At 47.1% G+C, this 22712-nt stretch overlaps 2 protein-coding genes across 3 annotated transcripts in view; one reads left to right on the top strand and one right to left on the bottom strand.

Moving 5' to 3' along the window:
* LOC143989623 (uncharacterized) overlaps positions 1-22712 on the top strand; it is a 261462-nt gene that overhangs the window by 101944 nt on the left and 136806 nt on the right. The gene's annotated exons all lie outside the window — the stretch shown is intronic.
* LOC143986907 (uncharacterized) overlaps positions 1-22712 on the bottom strand; it is a 356956-nt gene that overhangs the window by 258231 nt on the left and 76013 nt on the right. Inside the window, exons 7-13 of the mRNA XM_077485315.1 lie at positions 13430-13463; positions 10818-10945; positions 10606-10729; positions 10392-10489; positions 10081-10302; positions 9795-10001; positions 9476-9673 (exon numbers count right to left, since the gene is read on the bottom strand). Coding sequence (XP_077341441.1) covers positions 9476-9673; positions 9795-10001; positions 10081-10302; positions 10392-10489; positions 10606-10729; positions 10818-10945; positions 13430-13463 — 1011 coding nt within the window. The remainder of the gene's footprint in view (positions 1-9475; positions 9674-9794; positions 10002-10080; positions 10303-10391; positions 10490-10605; positions 10730-10817; positions 10946-13429; positions 13464-22712) is intronic.

Here is a 22712-nt window from a genome sequence, read left to right as displayed (position 1 = left end):
AAAATCTTGTATACAGTCCCCTCATCATCCCCTTCAAGAGCTTGCATACTATTGATGTTAGGCTGCCATAAACCCGGTACTTTCAGGAACAGCATGCGTTTCTCTTTAGAATAAATGTGGTCTCTGGGGCGGATTCAACCGCAAGATCACTTTTATCGGTGGCAGGAGAGGGGGGGCCCCCCACCCTCCAAAGTGGCTAGTGAAATGTATGATGGACTCATCTACATAGATGGTTTGTTGGGGCATATAAACATCTGCAAATTTCTGGGAGGGGTAGTTTATGAGGGGCAGAATTTTGTATAGCTGATCATATTCACGGTCACTCCGCGGACGACAAAGTGTGATCACTAAAATGCATAAAACGCATTATAGTCTCATATCTATGCCTGGGCATTGCAGCAGAGAACACGGGCATATGATGAATCAGGTCTCTGGGGAGTTGTTAAATTTGCGGTTTCCACCTGAATTCCGGGTTGGGCAGTGAATCGGGGGGGGGGGGGGGGGTAGTACGAGCGCTGCACAATCTGTGGTCTGCCAATCAGGACTTGCAAGCACACCTGGAAGAACACTATGGGCTCTATGGGTCTGTGGTTGAATTATTGGTGGCTGTGGGATGCTACTAGTGCTAGCCACCTCACCAGTTTGGACTGGATTTGTGGGACTCGCCAGGTCAGCACAAAATACTTCTGTCCTGGTATGTAAAAGACTAGGATGTACTAAACCGCTGGACCCTGCCAGCTCACCAAAAGGTATTGCGGCACTAGTACCGACATCCCGCTGCATATAAGACAAATCAAGTGTTCCTAGCACTTCAGCTACCCCGGGGTCGGGTACGCCTGGACCTTAGCAGGGACCTCTCCTCCATCCTCTGAGCAGGCTTCCGCTGCTCTCTACAGGTTCGGAGCCTGATTCTGTCAGCGAGGACTCCTCCTTCGCTCTCAGCTGTCATACCCAGAAGCCTGTAGGCCTCTTCACTAGAGTATATTTGTTGGGACATTTCACAGGTACCTAGTACGAAAAAGAGCTCCTGCCATCCTTCTGTATATTGGTTGGTTGTGAGGCATAGTGGGTGCAAGGTGGAAGGTATTGGGCGCCAGACACTTCTTGAATGCAAAAGGAGATGTTTATTTCTCTTAAAAACTTTTTTTTTAGGGGAAAGAGGGTTAGGACCAGGACACCCTTAAGTAGTTGCAAGATTAATTAGCAGACTCCGAGACTTCCATAGGACAGCCATCCAGCAAGAAACCACATCTGCACGTGTGGGAATGCTGTCTCCTATGGCAACGGTCTTTAACAGTTCCTCACATAAAGCACAACAGTTCTCTCAGCTTCTCTACAGTCGCTCCTTGTAGTTCTTCAGCCCACTGAGCTCCCGGTCTCTCACTAGGCCCTCTGATTCACTGACTCTGAATCCCTTGAACTCCTCCAATCTTCACGGTGGTATCTTCCTCAAGCGTGACCCCCCACCTCTCTGCTGGGTCCCTAGCTTGGCACTCCAGATATTTTCTCAAGCTGCACCCAACCTCTCTGCTCGGTCCCTGGCTTGATACACAAAGCTGTTCTACAAGCCTCACCTCCGCTGGTTGGGTTTCTGGCTTGATACACAAGGCTGTTCTACAAGCCTCACCTCCGCTGGTTGGGTCCCTGGCTTGATACACAAGGCTGTTCTACAAGCCTCACCTCCGCTGGTTGGGTCCCTGGCTTGATACACAAGGCTGTTCTACAAGCTTCACCTCCGCTGGTTGGGTCCCTGGCTTGACACACAAGGCTGTTCTACAAGCCTCACCTGCGCTGGTTGGGTCCCTGGCTTGACACACAAGGCTGTTCTACAAGCCTCACCTCCACTGGTTGGGTTCCTGGCTTGATACACAAGGCTGTTCTACAAGCCTCACCTCCGCTGGTTGGGTCTCTGGCTTGATACACAAGGCTGTTCTTCAAGCCTCACCTCCGCTGGTTGGGTCCCTGGCTTGATACACAAAGCTGTTCTACAAGCCTCACCTCTGCTGGTTGGGTCCCTGGCTTGACACACAAGGCTGGCTGTTCTACAAGCCTCACCTCCTCTGGTTCGGTCCCTGGCTTGACACACAAGGCTGTTCTACAAGCCTCACCTCCGCTGGTTGGGTCCCTGGCTTGACACACAAGGCTGTTCTACAAGCCTCACCTCCACTGGTTGGGTCCCTTGCTTGACACACAAGGCTGTTCTACAAGCCTCACCTCCGCTGGTTGGGTCCCTGGCTTGACACACAAGGCTGTTCTACAAGCCTCATCTCCGCTGGTTGGGTTCCTGGCTTGATACACAAGGCTGTTCTACAAGCCTCACCTCCGCTGGTTGGGTTCCTGGCTTGGCACACAAGGCTGTTCTACAAGCCTCACCTCCGCTGTTTGGGTCCCTGGCTTGATACACAAGGCTGTTCTACAAGCCTCACCTCCGCTGGTTTGGGTCCCTGGCTTGACACACAAGGCTGTTCTACAAGCCTCACTTCCGCTGGTTGGGTCCCTGGCTTGACACACAAGGCTGTTCTACAAGCCTCACTTCCGCTGGTTGGGTCCCTGGCTTGACACACAAGGCTGTTCTACAAGCCTCACCTCCGCTGGTTGGGTCCCTGGCTTGATACACAAGGCTGTTCTACAAGCCTCACCTCCGCTGGTTGGGTCTCTGGCTTGATACACAAGGCTGTTCTTCAAGCCTCACCTCCGCTGGTTGGGTCCCTAACTTGACACACAAGGCTGTTCTTCAAGCCTCACCTCCGCTGGTTGGGTCCCTAACTTGACACACAAGGCTGTTCTTCAAGCCTCACCTCCGCTGGTTGGGTTCCTGGCTTGATCACCGCCTGAAGCTTCTTGATTCTCCACCATGCCCGTTCTCTGAGAATACTGCTCTGGGAATTGCTTTAGTTACACACTGAGGTCCCTGTTAATAAGGTGGTTGGTCTCTTTGTGGCGAAAACTTCCCCTCTACCTCCGACCATGACAGGTTCTCCAGCTGGCAGAACCGTCACTTCTGGTTGGACTGCAAGCCGCGGTCCCAACCCTGCGCTGGTCTCTTATTTCTGGATAGGACCTCAGACAGCCAAGCAGCCAGATGTGCCCAGGATAGGCCCAATCTCCGGCCTACCCAGGTGGCACAGAACCCTGACTCCAACCGAATATATAGGTTCTCCCAGCAAGCCAAGGGATTCAAGAAAACCCCTGCCCATCGGCTGAGATACCCCATATACCCATAACCTGACCATGGGTTGCCCTTCTCATATCTAGCAACACCAAGTACCCGGCCACCTAGTGGTAGAAGAGAAAAGTGCAGCAAGGCCAAACTTAATAGATCTCTAACAATCAACCAGGATAACTACTCCTGGCAAGTAAATTTGTGAGGCACAACACTGCCTAAACTCCAGGGTGCTACACAAATAAAACTTACCTGCTAGTGCTAGAAGAGATCAGGCCTGATTCAGCCAACACTGCGGTTATGTGTGCAATGTATCAGAGGAGCCGGTGATCTACTGACACTGCACTTGTTGGGGGGCAGAAGGGCTGATCTGCTAACACTGCGTTATTAGGAACACTATACTAAGGGGGACACTAATATAGTTCTGTTCATGATCAGGATATTGATCCATACAGACACTATACTAGTAATGGTGGTGATCAGGAAATTGATCCATACAGACACTATACTAGTAATGGTGGTGATCAGGATATTGATCCATACAGACACTATACTAGTAATGGTGGTGATCAGGATATTGATCCATACAGACACTATACTAGTAATGGTGGTGATCAGGATATTGATCCATACAGACACTATACTAGTAATGGTGGTGATCAGGATATTGATCCATACAGACACTATACTAGTAATGGTGGTGATCAGGATATTGATCCATACAGACACTATACTAGTAATGGCGGTGATCAGGATATTGATCCATACAGACACTATACTATTAATGGCGGTGATCAGGATATTGATCCATACAGACACTATACTAGTAATGTTGGTGATCAGGATATTGATCCATACAGACACTATACTAGTAATGTTGGTGATCAGGCTCCTATAGTGTGAGTGTGATAGTGTGCGGAAAATCTAATGCTAGCTGACCCTGGCACTATCTGATGTAACAAGTGACCCTAATACAGCGATTGGTGAAAAATACTGTACACTGACGCTGTACTAATGGCCCTGGTTGGGTGACAGGGGGGATCAAAGGGTGAATGAGGGCAATCAATGGGGATAAATGTGCCAATCTAAGGTGTGTGGGTGTAAAGTGTGGTGATTATACTCACAGTGTGGTGTTCTCTTCTCTTCCTGAACAGAAAAGGACTCGGGAAGAGAAGAAATCACAAGATAGCTCCCCGTGTTTACAAAATAAAACACAGGAGTGATTTGTCATTGGCTGCGGGTGATCAGCAGGGTACGGGGCAACATCATTGGCTGGGACCTGCTGACAAACTTGTCCTACAGCCAATGACAGTGGAGGTCTCTGGGTGTGCACGTGCATTGGTGCGGACCCGGAAGAAAGCCATGACATAAAAGTACATTACCAGACCTGTATGAGCCGCCCATCCATTGTATTTTTACAACACTTCATCCATGTCTTTGGTGATCTCTGATCTCCTTATCAACTGTTTCTTCCATGATGAAGATCAGCCATGGAGTATATCTGAGGTGTATATCAGGGTGTGCTTCTTCCCCACATGAGAGCTGTGATGTCCAGCAACATTCATATAGAAGACATTTCCCACACTCAAGGCACTAATACACCTCGAGGGTTGTGTGAGATCTCTGATGTCTGTAAAGATGGGACTTCTGTGAAAAACATTTCCCACACTCAGGACAGGAATACGGCTTCTCCCCTGTGTGAGATCTCTGATGTGTGGAAAGATGGGACTTCTCTGAAAAACATTTCCTGCACTCAGGACAGGAATACGGCTTCTCCCCCGTGTGAGATCTCTGATGTCTGGAAAGATTGGACTTCTCTGAAAAACATTTCCCGCAATCAGGACAGGAATACGGGTTCTCCCCCGTGTGAGATCTCTGATGTGCGGAAATACTGGACTTCTGTGAAAAACATTTCCCGCACACGGGACAGGAATACGGCTTCTCCCCCGTGTGAGATCTCTGATGTGTGTAAAGACTGGACTTCTCTGAAAAACATTTCCAGCACTCAGGACAGGAATATGGCTTCTCTCCTGTGTGAGATCTCTGATGTGTGTAAAGATTGGACTTCTGTGAAAAACATTTCCCGCACTCAGGACAGGAATACGGCTTCTCCCCTGTGTGAGATCTCTGATGTGCGGAAAGACTGGACTTCTCTGAAAAACATTTCCAGCACTCAGGACAGGAATATGGCTTCTCTCCTGTGTGAGATCTCTGATGTTTGTAAAGATTGGACTTCTGTTTAAAACATTTCTCGCAGTGAGGACAGGAATACGGCTTTTCACCTGTGTGAGATCTTTTATGCTCATTAAGACTGGATTTAAAACGGAAACACTTCCTGCACTCAGTACAGGAAAAGCTCTTCTCTGTTGGAAGGACGGCACCGTCACGCACAGTCTGAGGTTCCTCAGGATAAGAGGAATACGATGGTCCGGCACCGTCCCGCACAGTCTGAGGTTCCTCGGGATAAGAGGAATACGATGGTCTGGCACCGTCCCGCACAGTCTGAGGTTCCTTGGGATAAGAGGAATACGATGGTCTGGTACCGTCCCGCACAGTCTGAGGATCCTCGGTATAAGAGGAATACGATGGTCCGGCACCGTCCCGCACAGTCTGAGGTTCCTCGGGATAAGAGGAATACGATGGTCCGGCACCGTCCCTCACAGTCTGAGGTTCCTCGGGATAAGAGGAATACGATGGTCCGGCACCGTCCCGCACAGTCTGAGGATCCTCGGTATAAGAGGAATACGATGGTCCGGCACCGTCCCGCACAGTCTGAGGTTCCTCGGGATAAGAGGAATACGATGGTCCGGCACCGTCCCGCACAGTCTGAGGTTCCTCGGGATAAGAGGAATACGATGGTCCGGCACCGTCCCGCACAGTCTGAGGTTCCTCGGGATAAGAAGAATACGATGGTCCGGCACCGTCCCGCACAGTCTGAGGTTCCTCGGGATAAGAGGAATACGATGGTCCGGCACCGTCCCGCACAGTCTGAGGTTCCTTGGGATAAGAGGAATACGATGGTCCGGCATCGTCCCGCACAGTCTGAGGTTCCTCGGGATAAGAGGAATACGATGGTCCATCTACACTGTGTGGTGCCGGATGGACATTTGAGGTAGTCGGGTTTTCTCCTGGACTATACTGTGTGATGTCCTCATCTTCTACTTTACAGTCTGGAGACAAAGTGAGACAATCCTCTGAGGTTTTCCTCATCTCCCGTCCATCTACTAAAATAGAAATACAAAGATTACTACTAGACATGAGCTGATTGGTTCCTCTAAACCAGGACTCCGCCCACATCAGGCAGCTTTGTCTCTGAGGATCTTACAATTCCCCCCTCAAGGTAACTAGTAAATGGGTCCTCTGATCTCCTACCAGATCATTTCTTTATTCATGGACCTTAGTCAGAGAGGGAGGAAACAACGAGAACTGTCTTTTATAGGAGTGACAGTGATGAGGGGATTATAGGACAAGTGTCCCCTCCCCCTCTATCACTCATTGCCATCTTCCCAACACAAGAAGTCCTGACCTTCCTTATTTACTCCATGATTTAGTCATGAATAGGGATGAGTTGAACACCCCCCGGTTCGGTTCGCACCAGAACCTGCGAACAGACCTAAACTTCGTGTGAAATTTAGAACCCTATTAAAGTCTATGGGACTCAAACATTCACAATCTAAAGTGCTCATTTTAAAGGGTAATATGCAGGTTACTGTCCTAAAAAGTGTTTGGGGACCCGGGTCCTGCCCCAGGGGACATGGATCAATGCAAAAAAAAGTTTTAAAAACTGCCGTTTTTTCGGGAGCAGTGATTTTAATAATGATTAAAGTGAAACAATAAAAGTGTAATATTCCTCTCTAAATTTCATACCTGGGGGGTTTCTATAGTATGCCTGTGAAGGGGCGCATGTTTCTGGTGCTTAGAACTGTCCCTGCACAAAGTGTCATTTATGCAGGAAAAAAAGTCTTTTAAAATCACTTGCGGCTATTGTCGGGTCCCGTAATACAGATGCAGGTTTCCGTTACATCAGAGGGGGCGGGGTCACCCACACGTCACTGGGGAACCTCTGGCTTCCCTCTCCAGCGTCAGAGGGGCGGGGTCAGGTGACGGGTGGCCCCGCCCTCCTAATATAAGAAACGTCAGCGCTGGGATCTCCGCAGTGTCTCCGGAGTGGAGACAGAAGAAGGATGTATGGACAGCGCTGGACTGAGAGATCCCCCGTCGCTGGATATGATCATCCATTGCTGGACCCCGGAGACCCGTCGCTGGATAGCAAAAGTGGATTAGCACCGCTGGAATCTTTTTTTTATTTTTTTATTTTTAATAAAGGAATTTTTCAAAAGTGTGTTTCTTATTTAACCGTTTTTTACACTTTCTTTGTGAAATGGTAGGGGTACTTTTGTACCCCCTTACCATTTCAAACAGGGGGGTGCCGGGATCTGGGGGTCCCCTTGTTAAAGGGGGCTTCCAGATTCTGATAAGCCCCCCGCCCGCAGACCCTCACAACCAACGGCCAGGGTTGTGAGGATGAGGCCCTTGTCTTCATCAACATGGGGACAAGGTGCTTTGAGGGTCACAGACCCCCAAAGCATCCTCCCAATGTTGAGGGCATGTGGCCTGGTACGGTTCAGGAGGGAGGGGGGGCCGCTCTCTCGTCCCCCCCCTCTTTTCCTGCGGCCTGCCAGGTTGCGTGCTCGGATAAAGGGTCTGGTATGGATTTTTAGGGGGACCCCCACGTAATTTTTTTTTTAAATTTGATGCGGGGTTCCCCTTAATATCCATATCAGACCTGAAGGGTCTGGTATGGATATTTGGGGGGACCCCCACGTCAATTTTTTTTTAAATTTGACACGGGGTTCCCCTTAATATCCATGTCAGACCTGAAGGGCCTGGTAATTGAATTTAGGGGAACCCCCACGCTTTTTTTTATTTTTTTTTATTATCAATGAATGAATGAATTGTCGGCTAATACAGAGAACACTCATTGAGTGTTCTCTGTATTACGGAGACCCGACAATAGCCGCAAGTGATTTTAAAAGACTTTTTTTCCTGCACAAATGACACTTTGTGCAGGGACAGTTCTAAGCACCAGAAACATGCGCCCCTTCACAGGCAGACTATAGATACCCCCCAGCTACGAAATTTAAAGGAATATTACACTTTTATTGTTTCACTTTAATCATTATTAAAATCACTGCTCCTGAAAAAACGGCCGTTTTTAAAACTTTTTTTTGCATTGATCCATGTCCCCTGGGGCAGGACCCGGGTCCCCAAACACTTTTTAGGACAGTAACTTGCATATTACCCTTTAAAATGAGCACTTTAGATTTCTTCCATAGACTTGTATAGGGTGTTCCGGCTTTTCGAATTTGCTGCGAACACAACAAATTGTTCACTGTTCGCTGAACATGCGAACAGGCAATGTTCGAGTAGAACATGAGTTCGACTCGAAGCTCATCCCTAGTTATGAATAACAGCAGGGCTGAGCCCCACCAGAGGTCAGAGAGTGAGGATGGGGGGAGAACAACCAAGATGAAGACTGGACTGATCCTGAAGACCCCCATCATTGGGTTATTGACTCCTCCCTCATTATCACTTTCTGTTTAAGGTTCCAAAGTCTGAGGATGTTATCACATTATCACCATGTAAAAGTCTGTGCTCCAATCACATCATCCGATATAAAATGTCCAGCTGGTAGGAAATGGGTGTAACAAAAGAGAATACATATTATGTGTATATATAGCAGTGGGGGGAGGGGAGAGAGCAGAAGTCAGGACTATGTAATGTACAACATATTGTATAAGATACAACAGATAGGACTATATAGTATCAGAATGATGTGATATACAACATAGAGTATATAGTGCAGGGGTCAGGAGTATGTAATGTAGAATATAAAGTATACAGTGTAAGGGTCAGGACTCATGATATTGGTATTCAGTAATCAGTGGAAGATGAAATGATTACATGAGACAAGTTGCAGAGGTCCCACACCGCTGCCTCCCATCTCCTGAGACTGCACTCAGTGACTTGGGTCTGAGACTATACAGACATATCCCTCCACCCGGCACAGCCAGCAGACAACACAACAAGTAATCCTGGGGGGATTGTTCTGTCAGAGATCTTGTCATACCCGGGTATGGGGCAGAAGACCCAAATCACATACCCCAGGTGCCTAGGTAGAGCAACATTTATGGTGAAAATAAACCTTTTGCTGTCAGCTGATCCCCAGAATCTCCATAAATCCAGTCTAGATACATAAATTGTGTCTGCAGCACAGAGAAGGAAGATTTTCACCCAGCCCCCGCCCTACTCTGGACCAATCAGTGAGCAGTATGGGTGGAGGAATGTATTTAGTGTTAATGACCCACCTGTGCTGATCTCTGTAGGAGTGTCCTCCTCTATAAATGTCCCCGTTATTCCATCCTCCTCCATAGACTGCTGATCATCCCTCACATACCTCTCTTCTTCTTCTGATTTCACCTCAAATTCTATATCCATTGGATCTCCACTCTAAACCAAGAAAATGAAAGAGAATATCATCTGTAAGATAGAAGATTTATTATTGTGACATCACATAGAAAATCCACACATTTTCTCTATAAGTGTGTTTTATAATCTCCATCCCACCAACCTTGTAACAGTGGGGGATGGTGTGATCTTCCTGTGTGGAATCCCGGGAATACAGAGGACGGGGACATCTCTCTGGTGGGTTCCTGGTATTTGGTGGCTCCATCATATCCTTGTGTCCTTCTGCAAACTCCTCGATCACTCCATACTCCTCATCCTCCTCTTTATACTCTTCTTTTACAACAATATTATCATCCCCGAGGTTTCCACTCTGAATATATAATAAAACATTCATTGTAACAATCATGCTGTGTATAAATCAGAACTACCAATAATTGTCAATCATCTACCTGATTATGGTGGGGGATGGTGTGATCTTCCTGTGTGGAATCCCGGGAATACAGAGGATGGGGACATCTCTCTGGTGGGTTCCTGGTATTTGGTGGCCCCATCATGAAATCCTTATACAGATCCGCGTTTCCTTCAAAAAACTCCTTCATCGTCCTATACTGCTCATCCGCCATTTTAAACTCTTCTTGAGCATCAACTTTAGAATCTCTCAGGTTTCCACTCTGAATATATAATAAAAATGACATCAATGGTAACAATGCAGATAATGTACAGATCCTAATGATACTATCAGTGATTGTTCCTCATCTACCTGATGATGGTGGGGGATGGTGTGATCTTCCTGTGTGGAATCCCGGGAATACAGAGGACGGGGACATCTCTCTGGTGGGTTCCCATTACTGGATCCATCTGTAGGAAACACACACACTGACTGAATACATTGTTTCTATGTGTTTATCAGATGATGGGGGATCTAGGTGGAGCCTCCGTACTGCTCTCTCCTTTACAATAAAGTCTCCTCTTACCCGGTGATGTGAGGGGCGGCTGATTGTCCATCATGACGTCCTTGTAGAGATCCTTGTGTCCTTCTAAATACTCCCACTCCTCCATGGAGAAATAGACAGTGACATCCTGACACCTTATAGGAACCTGACACACACAATGATACAGTCACCATCCAGACACATCCCTTGTCTGTTACTGGATAATGTCCCAGAATTCCCAGAATCCTCCTCACCTCTCCTCCATCATCTCTCTGGTGACTTCTAGAATCTTCTTTGTATTTCTCTATTCTATCAGGGAGGGAGGTGGAGGCAATGTGATGGTCATATGATCTCCAGACTTCACAGGAAGAAAACTCTAGATCTGAACACAAATACTACAATCAAATGATATTCCCAGAATCCTCCTCACCTCTCCATTCAGGTCTCCATTTTATTAAAGCTCCATTTAAGACTGAGGTATTATTTTCCCACACAGAACCCCCACACTATGCAGGTTGAATCCTTGTTGCAGGCATTCTGACATCATTATATACAATGCAGGACCAACAGTCCCACTTTGCTAGTGAGGATGCCAAGACTCCGCCCACATCCTAATGCCCCGTACACACAATCAGAAATTCTGCCAGCAAAAGGCGGATGTGAGCTTTTGGTCAGAAATTCCGACCGTGTGTACGCTCCATCAGACTTTTGCTGGCAGAATTCCAGCCAGCAAAAGATTGAGAGCAGGTTCTCTATTTTTTCAGTCGGAAAAAGTTCCTATCTGAAAATGCATTCGTCTGTATGTAATTCTGATGCACAAAAAATCACGCATGCTCGGAAACAATTTGATGCATGCTCAGAAGCATTGAACTTTCTCGGCTCATCGTAGTGTTGTGCGTCACCACGTTCTTGATGGCCGAAAGTTCAGAGAACTTTTGTGTGACCGTGTGTATGCAAGGCAAGCTTAAAGAGGAAGTAAACCCTGATGGGAATTATTTCCTCTTTGTCTCCCTGCAAAGGTAAAGCATAATGGGCTACTATGCATCGCATCACATCACATCACATCGCATTATATAGTAGCCCATTATGTGTCACTTACCTGACACAGGAGCCAGCAATGTCACCGCCGTCCCCTGTAGCACGGAGCGCCCTTCTTCCGCGTATCTCTACTCCGGGCACTCACAGTGATGGCGTCACTCCCACGCATGCACACAGGAGCCGTCACTAAGGACATATCACCATTAGCAGCGGCATGCCCAGTGCGCCTGCTCATGCGCCTTCGAAAGCGGCGACTGTCTTTTTGTAAATATCTCCTAAACCGTGTAGGTTTAGGAGATATTTCTTGGACCTACAGGTAAGCCTTAATCTAGGCTCACCTGTAGGCCAAAGTGGTTTGTAAGGGTTTACAACCACTTTAAGCAGAATTCCATCATAAAAACCATCCAAATTTTTTTCTGACGGAATTTCTGATCGTGTGTATGGGGAATAAGAGCATCAGAGAAAAAAAATAATTGAGGGACATTGGGAGGAGGAGCTGTGAGGTCAGTGTGATGTCATTGGACATATAGACTCTGGATGGAGAGGCATTGGGGGAGGAGCTGTGAGGTCAGTGTGATGTCATAGGACATATAGACTCTGGATGGAGAGACATTGGGGGAGGAGCTGTGAGGTCAGTTTGATGTCATAGGACATATAGACTCTGGATGGAGGGACATTTGGATGGGGAGATTTGAGGGGTCCTCTATATGAGGCTCCTGTGAAAACCAAATCATTGTTCCTGGGTGTGTCCTTCCTCTCCTAAACTGAAGAGTGAACTTTGACCTTTACCATACAGAAATCTGTCAGGAATGTGTGAAAGTAAGCTCTCATGTGATCAGGTGACGTGCGGAGGAACGGAGTGTAAATAGCAGACAATTTTCTCCAGAGCTCCTAATGGTGGGGATGGATTTTGCTGAGTGCTGGTGCCAAGTTTCCACCCCCCAGGATCACTGCAGGTGAGGAGAAAAGCTGTGTAAGAGGATATGGAGGAGAGGTGAGGAGGAGATCCAGGAATCAGGATAAAGGTCAGGACAAGCAACAGACGAGCGCATCCAAGAGATGAAGCCGGGGTCACTACACAGAAAATCAATCCAAGGAAACAACAGGCAGGACGAGGAATAGCAAGAAGGAGCTCAGAGACAAATGAGAATATTGCTCAGCCAATGGGAGATGATCTCAGCATGACTTACATAATGAAGGAGATGAGGGGGAGGGGAGGAAATCACTTATGGTGACCATAGAGACATGGAAATTCAGCGGGTTCAGCAGGGATCGGTCACATTTCCATCCATGTGTGGTCACTGCCGGATAAAAGTCACTCCATCAGCAGCTGCAGCCAATAGCTTCATCACTGATCTGTGTATTCTGAGAGAGGAGGAGCGCCCTCCATTGTCAGAATGCAATGGTGCAGTGGGAAGGATTCCCCCATCCCCCTCCAATGTGTGGATGGGGGAATCACTTCAGTTTTTTCCTCTCATCCCGCTGGATGAACGATAAAACTGAACCATGTATGGCCAGATTTGGAAGGAAGATATGAGACATTTCCTGATCTGTGCAGCTGAGGACCAGGAAATGTCTCACTGTCTGTGATTAGCGCTGTGCAGTGTTGGCTTCCTGGGGGGATCGGGAATGTGGGATTTCCAACACACCCGAGCCCATCACTATTCATCATCACCTGATCCCCCTGAAGGGGTTAATCTACATTTCCACACTATATTTGTGTGTATCATCATCTGCTGGAGATAAAAGACATCACAGTGACTATGGAGGAAGAGGACGGACATGACGGGGGGTTACTGGGTGTAAATAGAAAATAAGATCTTATTACCTCCTCTGCTACGTCTTCCAGTAATGGCTTCTCTCTACTTCCTCCCGACTCACCTCTCACCCGAAACTTCCTGTCTGTACCTGACATCACTTCCAGTCTGTATCTGACATCACTTCCTGTCTTCTGAGCTCCACTGTTGCCAGGAAGCATGTGGCCTCCACTCCACTTTTTTCTTTTTTTATTACCTGAACTTCATTGTGAATCTCTGCAGCTGGAGCTCCACTGTCACAGGAAACATGTGGCCTCCATAACTCCACTTTTTTTAATTTTCAGATGAACTTTACTGTAACAACCAATAAATAGAGGATTGATACAGAAATAGTGATGCGCTGTACTAAAAGATATATAAATTTAAAATAATTGTATGTTATGTAAACTTATAAGTAAAATTCAAATAAAACCAACAAGGGTGAATGTAGTAAATGAAAAGAGCATATAAGCAGGTATGTAGATGATGGCTAATAATATATCAAAATATATGACAAAGAACAAATATAATAATCATATAGTACCATGGATCAGTGATTTAGCATACACATCACTACATAAAAATAATTCATAACCATTGATGATATTATAATAGAAGGTGCAACAGTTAGTGGAAAGCGAAAAAAATAAAAATGATTAAAATAACGTAAAAGAAAAACAATAGGTTAAAAAATACAATGGCAAGGTGCAATAGTGCTGATGACTAAATTCGAGTGAAAAAAAAACAAAACTTTTAAAGTTTAAACAGTGGTCTAAGTTGACGGAAAATAATTTATATCAAATGTCCATATACAAGTGCATATAGTGAAGTAAAGTGCTAGCTATACAAAGTCGCATAAGGTGCAAATACGTTGTGTAGCAACTATAACATAAGTCGCATAAAGCATAGGTGAACTTCAAATCAAAAATCGCATAAAGTAAACTATAGTTGTAAATATCGTGCTGAGTGTTCTTCAGTACAATAGGTGATGGTTAGGGTGATCCCACGGAGTTCAGTGTGATCCTAGGTGGTCAATTTATGGATGTCCCCTTACCTTACTGCTGTAAGGTTACAGCATATATTAAGTGTGTCTTTAGGTATTCCTGGAGGTCTTTCCCTTTATGGATCCTAATATGGCAATTCCTGTTTGGCGTCCCTCTCCTATTCACTATATAGTACGTGGCCTCTTTAAAGGTTACTTGGGGTGTTTGCCGTAGGTAGTCTCATGCCTGTCTCATAGTCCAGAGGGATCTGTATGTCTGTGATGTCTCCAAGGGGGATAAAGGCTGCATGCAGGATCTTCTCATCCACCTCCTCAGCTAGTCCACCATAACAGCGGGTGTTATACGTTGGTGGACTAGCTGAGGAGGTGGATGAGAAGATCCTGCATGCAGCCTTTATCCCCTTTGGAGACATCACAGACATACAGATCCCTCTGGACTATGAGACAGGCATGAGACTACCTACGGCAAACACCCCAAGTAACCTTTAAAGAGGCCACGTACTATATAGTGAATAGGAGAGGGACGCCAAACAGGAATTGCCATATTAGGATCCATAAAGGGAAAGACCTCAAGGAATACCTAAAGACACACTTAATATATGCTGTAACCTTACAGCAGTAAGGTAAGGGGACATCCATAAATTGACCACCTAGGATCACACTGAACTCCGTGGGATCACCCTAACCATCACCTATTGTACTGAAGAACACTCAGCACGATATTTACAACTATAGTTTACTTTATGCGATTTTTGATTTGAAGTTCACCTATGCTTTATGCGACTTATGTTATAGTCGCTACACAACGTATTTGCACCTTATGCGACTTTGTATAGCTAGCACTTTACTTCACTATATGCACTTGTATATGGACATTTGATATAAATTATTTTCCGTCAACTTAGACCACTGTTTAAACTTTAAAAGTTTTGTTTTTTTTTCACTCGAATTTAGTCATCAGCACTATTGCACCTTGCCATTGTATTTTTTAACCTATTGTTTTTCTTTTACGTTATTTTAATCATTTTTATTTTTTTCGCTTTCCACTAACTGTTGCACCTTCTATTATAATATCATCAATGGTTATGAATTATTTTTATGTAGTGATGTGTATGCTAAATCACTGATCCATGGTACCATATGATTATTATATTCTTTCTTTGTCATATATTTTGATATATTATTAGCCATCATCTACATACCTGCTTATATGCTCTTTTCATTTACTACATTCACCCTTGTTGGTTTTATTTGAATTTTACTTATAAGTTTACATAACATACAATTATTTTAAATTTATATATCTTTTAGTACAGCGCATCACTATTTCTGTATCAATCTTTCTCTCTGGGTTCAGACATTTCCCTTCAGTGAGTGCAGCAGTACCCCATTCCACTTATAATAATATTTCTCCCATTTTGGCGCAGGAATATATATTCTTTTGCAATAAATAGAGGATACTACAGGAAGTGGAGGTCACATGATTTCTGTGTAGAGTGGAGCTCCAGTAACTGCAGTCTGCGGATGTACTGATCCATTCTGTTCTTACTCATTGAGCCGGGGATTTGCAGAAATACAAGAAGATATTTTTGTCAGGTTTTGTACTTTCTGTTAAAGTGCTGTCCTTAACCCCTTCAATACCGGGCACTTTCACCCCCTTCCCGCTCTCACACTTTGAATGACAATTGCGCGGTCATGCAGCACTGTAATCATATGAATTTTTAATCATTTTCTTCACACAAATAGAGCTTTCCTGATAGGCTCCATAGCAGCATACGTGTGGGTTAGCTCCATCTCCATAACTACCCAATAGGACCCCTCTGCCATAAATCTTTGCTCCCGGCTGCTATCCGTGTTCCTTTTTTGTCCTCCTCCGTAGGACCAAGTGGTTCTCCTACCTGAAGATGACTTCATAGCGATCGATCGGCTGAATGACGAGGTTTGTACCTCCGATAGGCCCTGACTGTTAAGCAGGGTATGGAGTATAAATGCAGAGTAGCGCTGAAGAAATGGTTTGACTTACCTAAAGTGCGCACGGCCTCTTTACCTGTTGCTGTAGGTGGCCATTATCTGCTGGGAGGTCTGGTGTGTGTGTTTCTGGGATCTTTCGGCCAGCTGATTGTTGGTGAAGTGGTCCATGGCAGCAGTGTTGTTGTATTGTGCCTGTATCTGTATTTCTCCTGTGTTGTTTGCGCCGTTCCCATGCTGTTTGATGGCGCTTCCGCGTTCCAGCAAACTACTCTCTCCAATTTACGGGCATCGCAGGCGTTATGTGCACGTGCGAACCCGATGTGAGTGCAAGGCTTGGTTTTGCGCATACGCGCGAGCGCCTTGCGTCTGACGTCGATGATGATGTCATAGGCGCCACTTTTAAATTCGTTTGAGAGCTGTCAGAGCCCCGGGAATGATTGCAGAGGACACAGCAACTTCCCGGGGCTGACAGCACAGTGGTTTAAGGTAGGGGCAATCCCTTATGATAGGGATATTCATATTTTTTTTAGTTAAGGCTGAAACTGTATTTCCTGTCGCATCATGGCAGCATACACTCTGGGTTGTGACTCCGCCCCCACAACCTGATAGGACCACATAGCTATAAGATGAAGATACGCCCCCCGCCCCGGTATTCTCTTATTTTTCTTTACCTGTTGGGACCGCACGGATCATCACCCTCTTACCGCTTCGCCCCAGCCAGGTTCTAGCCTCTCCTGGGTGGAAGTCCTTACCGGTACAGCCTCTAAAGGAAGCTTAATGGAAGGAACCCCACTCTGGTGATCTCAGGGGTATGAATACTTTTTCTCTGCAAACAGAGCATTGCCTCTATAGCCGTTGGAAGTAAGCCTTAAACAGGCTGAAGGCATATAATAAAAAGATTGGTCTTTAAGCCTTAAACAGGCTTAGTACCTGCGGTGGTCTCCGGTTTCCTCTTCCTCTCTGGTGTCACTCTGCAGCTTGACAGCATACTCTCTGCCTTCAGTATCTCTTGTCACCTTAGGTTGTCTGATGCCTTTCCCCCAGTGTTGCCTCTCTGCCATATTTTACTTCCTTTTGCTGAACTCTGTAGTCTCACAGCAGCATCAGCATTCTTCCTGGTCACTCTGTCGCTTTGCACATGCTCACTGTGCACTTTGGGCAGCCTGTGTATGTCTATCTATGTCTTTTCCCTTTTCCAAGATGGCGCCAGCGGCCGCACAGCGCTACTGAGCATGTGCGGGTGGGACATGACCCCGGCTCCAATTTTAAAAGGGGAAGATGCCTTTTTTTAACACAGATGCCTTTTTTGCCTGTTTTTTGTGCTCAGCTGAATTTCATGACTGCTGCATTTCAGTTTTTTCTGCCCCAGTGTTGCCTCTCTGTTTGGTAAGTGTCTCCCCTGTATTTTTCTTCTCTCTTTTTCTTGTTTTCTGTTATGGCTTTATCTTCCTTACCCTTTTTATGTTACCTGTGTCTTCAGGCTTCCTCTGTTCCCTATCCATGGAGACCACTGCTCCAGCAGATCACCACCAGCATAATAGGTAAGAGGGGAGGAGTTTGGTAAGTAGAGAAGATCGAAAAAGAGAGCAGGACGCACTAGCGCTACCTAAATGGTTAGCACCATCAGGTCCGCAAGATCATCTCGCAGAGATTCCTCGCATAGAAGAAGCCGCTCTGGCCATAGGCGGAGCCATTCGGGTGGAGGAAGTCGCTCAGGGAAAGGGAGTCACAGGAGGAGTCGCTCCAGGTCTCGTTCAAGGCGCAGCCATTCACGCCGAAGAAGATCCCCTGACCGGAGGCGCCATTCACCAGCACGCCACTCCCATCCTTCTGAAAATACCTGCTGGGTATGCGGGGCCATAGCCCTTCCAGATATGTTGGCATGCCGCAGGTGCTTGGAAGAAGCCACCAGAGAGAAAGGGCAAGAACATAGAGAGCTCACAGAGTCTCCTGCCCCACGTGTCGCTCTGGACATGGAGTTATCTCCACGGGGTGCTTCGCCGGCTCCCCCAAGTACTTCCAGAGAGCATGATTCTCCTTCAGATGAGGAAGAACTAGAGGCTTCAGCGGGCTTTGACTTCTCCCTAATAGAGACTTTTTGTGAGGTCAGTGAAGGGGGCCATTAGCTGGGAGAAACCCCAGGAGGCCCAACCCAAAAGGAGAAAATATTTCCCGAACCTGATGAGAGAACCCAAAGCCTTCCCCTTCATTGATGAGTTGGAATAACTTATCAGAGACGAGTGGTAGAGACCCGAGAAGAAAGCAAGTCTCAACAATTGGCTTGCCAAACTATATCCTCTAAAGGAGGCTAAAATTAAATTTCTCGTGTCCCCGCCAGTGGTGGATGCATCCCTCATGCGCCTGGCCAGGCACGTTACGCTCCCTATCGGGAACACTGTGCCATTCAAGGACGTCCTGGATAGGAAGATCGATACTGATCTCAAAAGAGCTTACCTAGCAGCAGGAGGCGTATGCAGGCCAGCAGTGGTTCTTGCAGCTGTGGGTAAGGCTATTGCCAGTTGGTCAGCAAGCACAGAAAAGCTTGTATCCAAGGCGCTGATCAGGACCAGATAGTTAGGGCCCTGCAAGAACTAAGCCTTGCAGGGGATTTTGTGGCAGAGGCATCTGTGGATGCTATTAATTCTGCATCTATGGCTATGTTGTCCTCGGTAATGGCCAGACGGGCTCTCTAGCTCAAACCCTGGGTGGCAGATCCTGCTTCCAAGTCCAATTGGTCCCGCATCCTGTATGATGGCGAGAACCTTTTCGGCGCAAAATTGGACTCTGCTATTTCTAAAGTCACTGGCGGAAAATCAGGGCTTATCCCCTCGGATAGAAAGCCAAAGCTTCAGAGGCCTCCTCCCTTTAAGCGTAACCTCCCGTACAGGTACAGGGATGCCAAGTCCTACAGGCCTGGTAGGGAGTACAGAAGGAACTGGAAGGCCCCTCAAACGTCCTTCCTGAAGTTCCAGAAGCCCAGGACCCTGGCATCTACTGACCAGAAGTCCTTTTGAAGGTGCGTCCACCCAGCCAGCAGTGGTGGGGGCCAGACTCTCAAAGTTCACACTGGTCTGGGCGGAAACAATAAGCGACCCCTGGATGTTAACCACCGTTCGTGTCGGGCACAGACGGTCATTCAGGTGACTCCCCCGGGGGACCATTTTAGCCCAACAAACCTCCCGTCATCCCGGCAAAAGAGGTTAGCCTTGACCCGATACGTTCAGGATCTGCTCCAAAAGAAAGCAATTACCGAGGTGCCCCTATCCCAAAGAGGTTGGGGGTTCTATTCCCCTCTATTTCTAGTAAAAAATAAATCAGGGGACCTACGTCCGGTCCTGGATCTAAACTTAAACTGCTCTATCCAGGTAGAAGCATTCAAAATGGAGAGCCTACAGTCTATCCTCCAGGCCATAAATCTGGGGGACTGGATGCTCTCCATAGATGTACAGGATGCCTACCTCCATATCCCTATCAATTCAGAACTCTAAAAGTACCTCAGTTTTTCGCTAAACCACAGACACTTTCAGTTCTGAAGTCTTCCGTTTGGAATTTCTATGGCTCCCAGGACCTTTACAAAGGTCCTTCTTCCCGTTATCACGCATCTGAGGGAGAGGAGGCTGCGAGTCCACCATTATCTGGACGATATTCCCCTCCTCTCAGACAGCCGGGAGTCGCTGTTACAGCATCGAAAGATCTTCGTCTCCACTCTGCAGAATCTGGGATGGCTCATAAACTGGGGGAAGAGCCGGCCTCGGCCCACCCAGAGAATGATCTTCTTAGGAGCCCAACTAGATACCCAGTTGAATACAGTGCAGCTGCCTCCGGAGAAGTCTTCCCTGTTGGTCCGGAAGGGGAAGAAGGCCATTCTAGCAAGATCCCTGTCGGCCCCAACTGCACCTACCGCAGGGTCTGGGAGAAGTTTGTTGCCTTCTCTCAGGACCTTGGCCGGGATCTGTCCTCCCTTTTGGCTCCTCTGATCCTAGAGTTCCTGCAATCAGACTTAGACAAAGGTCTTTGCTCTAGTACTCTGAAAGTTCAGGTGTCAGCTCTATCCGCCCTGACAGGGGTTAAATGGGCTCACGATCCCCTTGTTATGCAATTTCAGAAGGTCTGTCTTAAACTAAGACCACCTAGGAAGCCCTCCTTTTAGGAGCCCTCCTCCGTCTTAGGCCGCGTACACACGCGGGGACTGTTCGCCCAACTTTGTCCGTCAAACAGTTTCGGCAAACAGTCCGCTCAAAATTAGCATGGACGGACATGGCCACACACGACGGACGAACAGTTTGCTGAAACCGTGCGCGATGACGTGAACGGCACGTACGACGGGACGAAAAATACGACGTCCTATACACTGCATTATAACTTTCGGCGTGAAAATCCTTTCTGAGCATGCGCGCAACTTTGTTTGACGAACAAGCCTACACACGCGGGGACTGTCCGCTGAAACAAGGTTTCAGCGGACAGTTTTTCGGAATTTCCGAAAAACCTTGTTCAGCGGACTGTTCGCTGAAACTGTCCGCTGAAAGCCCACACACGAGCGGACTGTCCGCTGAAACTTGGTTTCAGCGGACAGTTTCAGCGAACAGTCCCCGCGTGTGTACGCGGCCTTAGAGGTACTATCCAAAGAACCCTGTTTTCCGCTGGAAAACATCTCCCTCTGGCACCTGACACTAAAAGTCACCTTCCTGGTCGCAATCACATCAGCGAAGAGAGTTTCAGAGATGCAAGCATTACTGATTAAGGAACCGTATCTGATCATTCATCCGGACAGGGTAGTTCTAAGACCCTTGGATCACTTTATCCCAAAGGTGGCATCCTCTTTTCACTTCAACCAGGAAATCAACTTGCCTGCTCTTAACACAGACCAGGGTGACCCTCATACTCTGGATGTAAGGGGCAACATCATAAAATATCTTTCCCTGTCCAAATCCTTTAAAAGATCGGAGAACCTCTTCATCATTACCCATGGCCTTAGGAGAGGTCAAGCAGCGTCGGCCCAAACCATTGCCTCCTGGTTGGTGAAGGCCTACTTGCTGAGTGAGTTGCAAATTCCGGAAGACCTGAGGGCTCATTCCACCAGAGCACCTCCTGGGCAGTGTATTGTAGGGTCTCAGCTGAAACCATCTGCAGAGCGGCCACTTGGTCCTCCAGGAACACCTTTGTCTCTCACTACAAGGTGGACTGAGCTCAGCTATCAACAGTAAAATTGGGAAAGTCCATTATTCAAGCCAACTCTTCTATTCCTTGCTAATAAACGTTTACCTTTGCATCTCCCACCCAGTCTGCGAGTTAATCCCCAGAGTGTATGCTGCCATGATGCGACAGGAAACCGGAAAATTGTATACTTACCTTTCCGTAATTTTCCTTTCCTGTCGCATCTTCATGGCAGCATACAATATCCCACCCACAAAGGTGATTCATATATACAGAGAATACCGGGGCAGGGGGCGTATCTTCATCTTATAGCTATGTGGTCCTATCAGGTTGTGGGGGGGCGGAGTCACAACCCAGAGTCTATGCTGCCATGAAGATGCGACAGGAAAGGAAAATTACGGAAAGGTAAGTATACAATTTTCCGGTTTTTTGTTTGTCTGCTGCAGTATCAAGTACTGGTGTTATGGATGCTTCACTGCCCCCTTGTGGCCAGCCCACTCATGTTAGGTAGGTCGCTGTGTTTTGTGTTTTTAAAATATTGGAGAGAGTTGAGCATAGGTAGCAAGAGTGGTATTAGGTAAGGGTCCCAGCACTGAACCTTGGGGTACACCACTGATAACCTCAGACGATTCAGAGTAAGAATCATTAACTACGACTCTCTGAATTCTGTCTTTTAGTCAGTTTTCTATCCATTTACAAACTGATATTTCAAAACCTGTAGACTTTACCTTACACATGAGCCGTGTGTGCGGAACTGTATCCAACGCTTTTGTAAAATCCAAGTATACCACGTCCACCACCACGCCTCTGTTCAAGTACACCACGTCCACCGCCACCCCTCTGTCCAAGTATACCACGTTCACAGCCACCCCTCTGTCCAAGTATACCACGTCCACCGCCACCCCTCTGTCCAAGTATATCACGTCCACCGCCACCCCTCTGTCCAAGTATACCACGTTCACAGTCACCCCTCTGTCCAAGTATATCATGTCCACCGCCACACCTCTGTCCAAGTATACCACGTCCACCGCCACACCTCTGTCCAAGTATACCACGTCCACCGCCACCCCTCTGTCCAAGTATACCACGTTCACAGCCACCCCTCTGTCCAAGTATACCACGTCCACCGCCACCCCTCTGTCCAAGTATATCACGTCCACCGCCACCCCTCTGTCCAAGTATACCAC

Source organism: Lithobates pipiens, unplaced genomic scaffold (assembly GCF_037356315.1).
Source record: "Lithobates pipiens isolate NorthernLeopardFrog02 unplaced genomic scaffold, aLitPip1_a1.2 Scaffold_18, whole genome shotgun sequence".
Lineage (NCBI taxonomy): Eukaryota > Metazoa > Chordata > Amphibia > Anura > Ranidae > Lithobates > Lithobates pipiens.
Note: the sequence above shows the minus strand (reverse complement) of the source record. Positions and strands in the feature narration are given on the sequence as shown.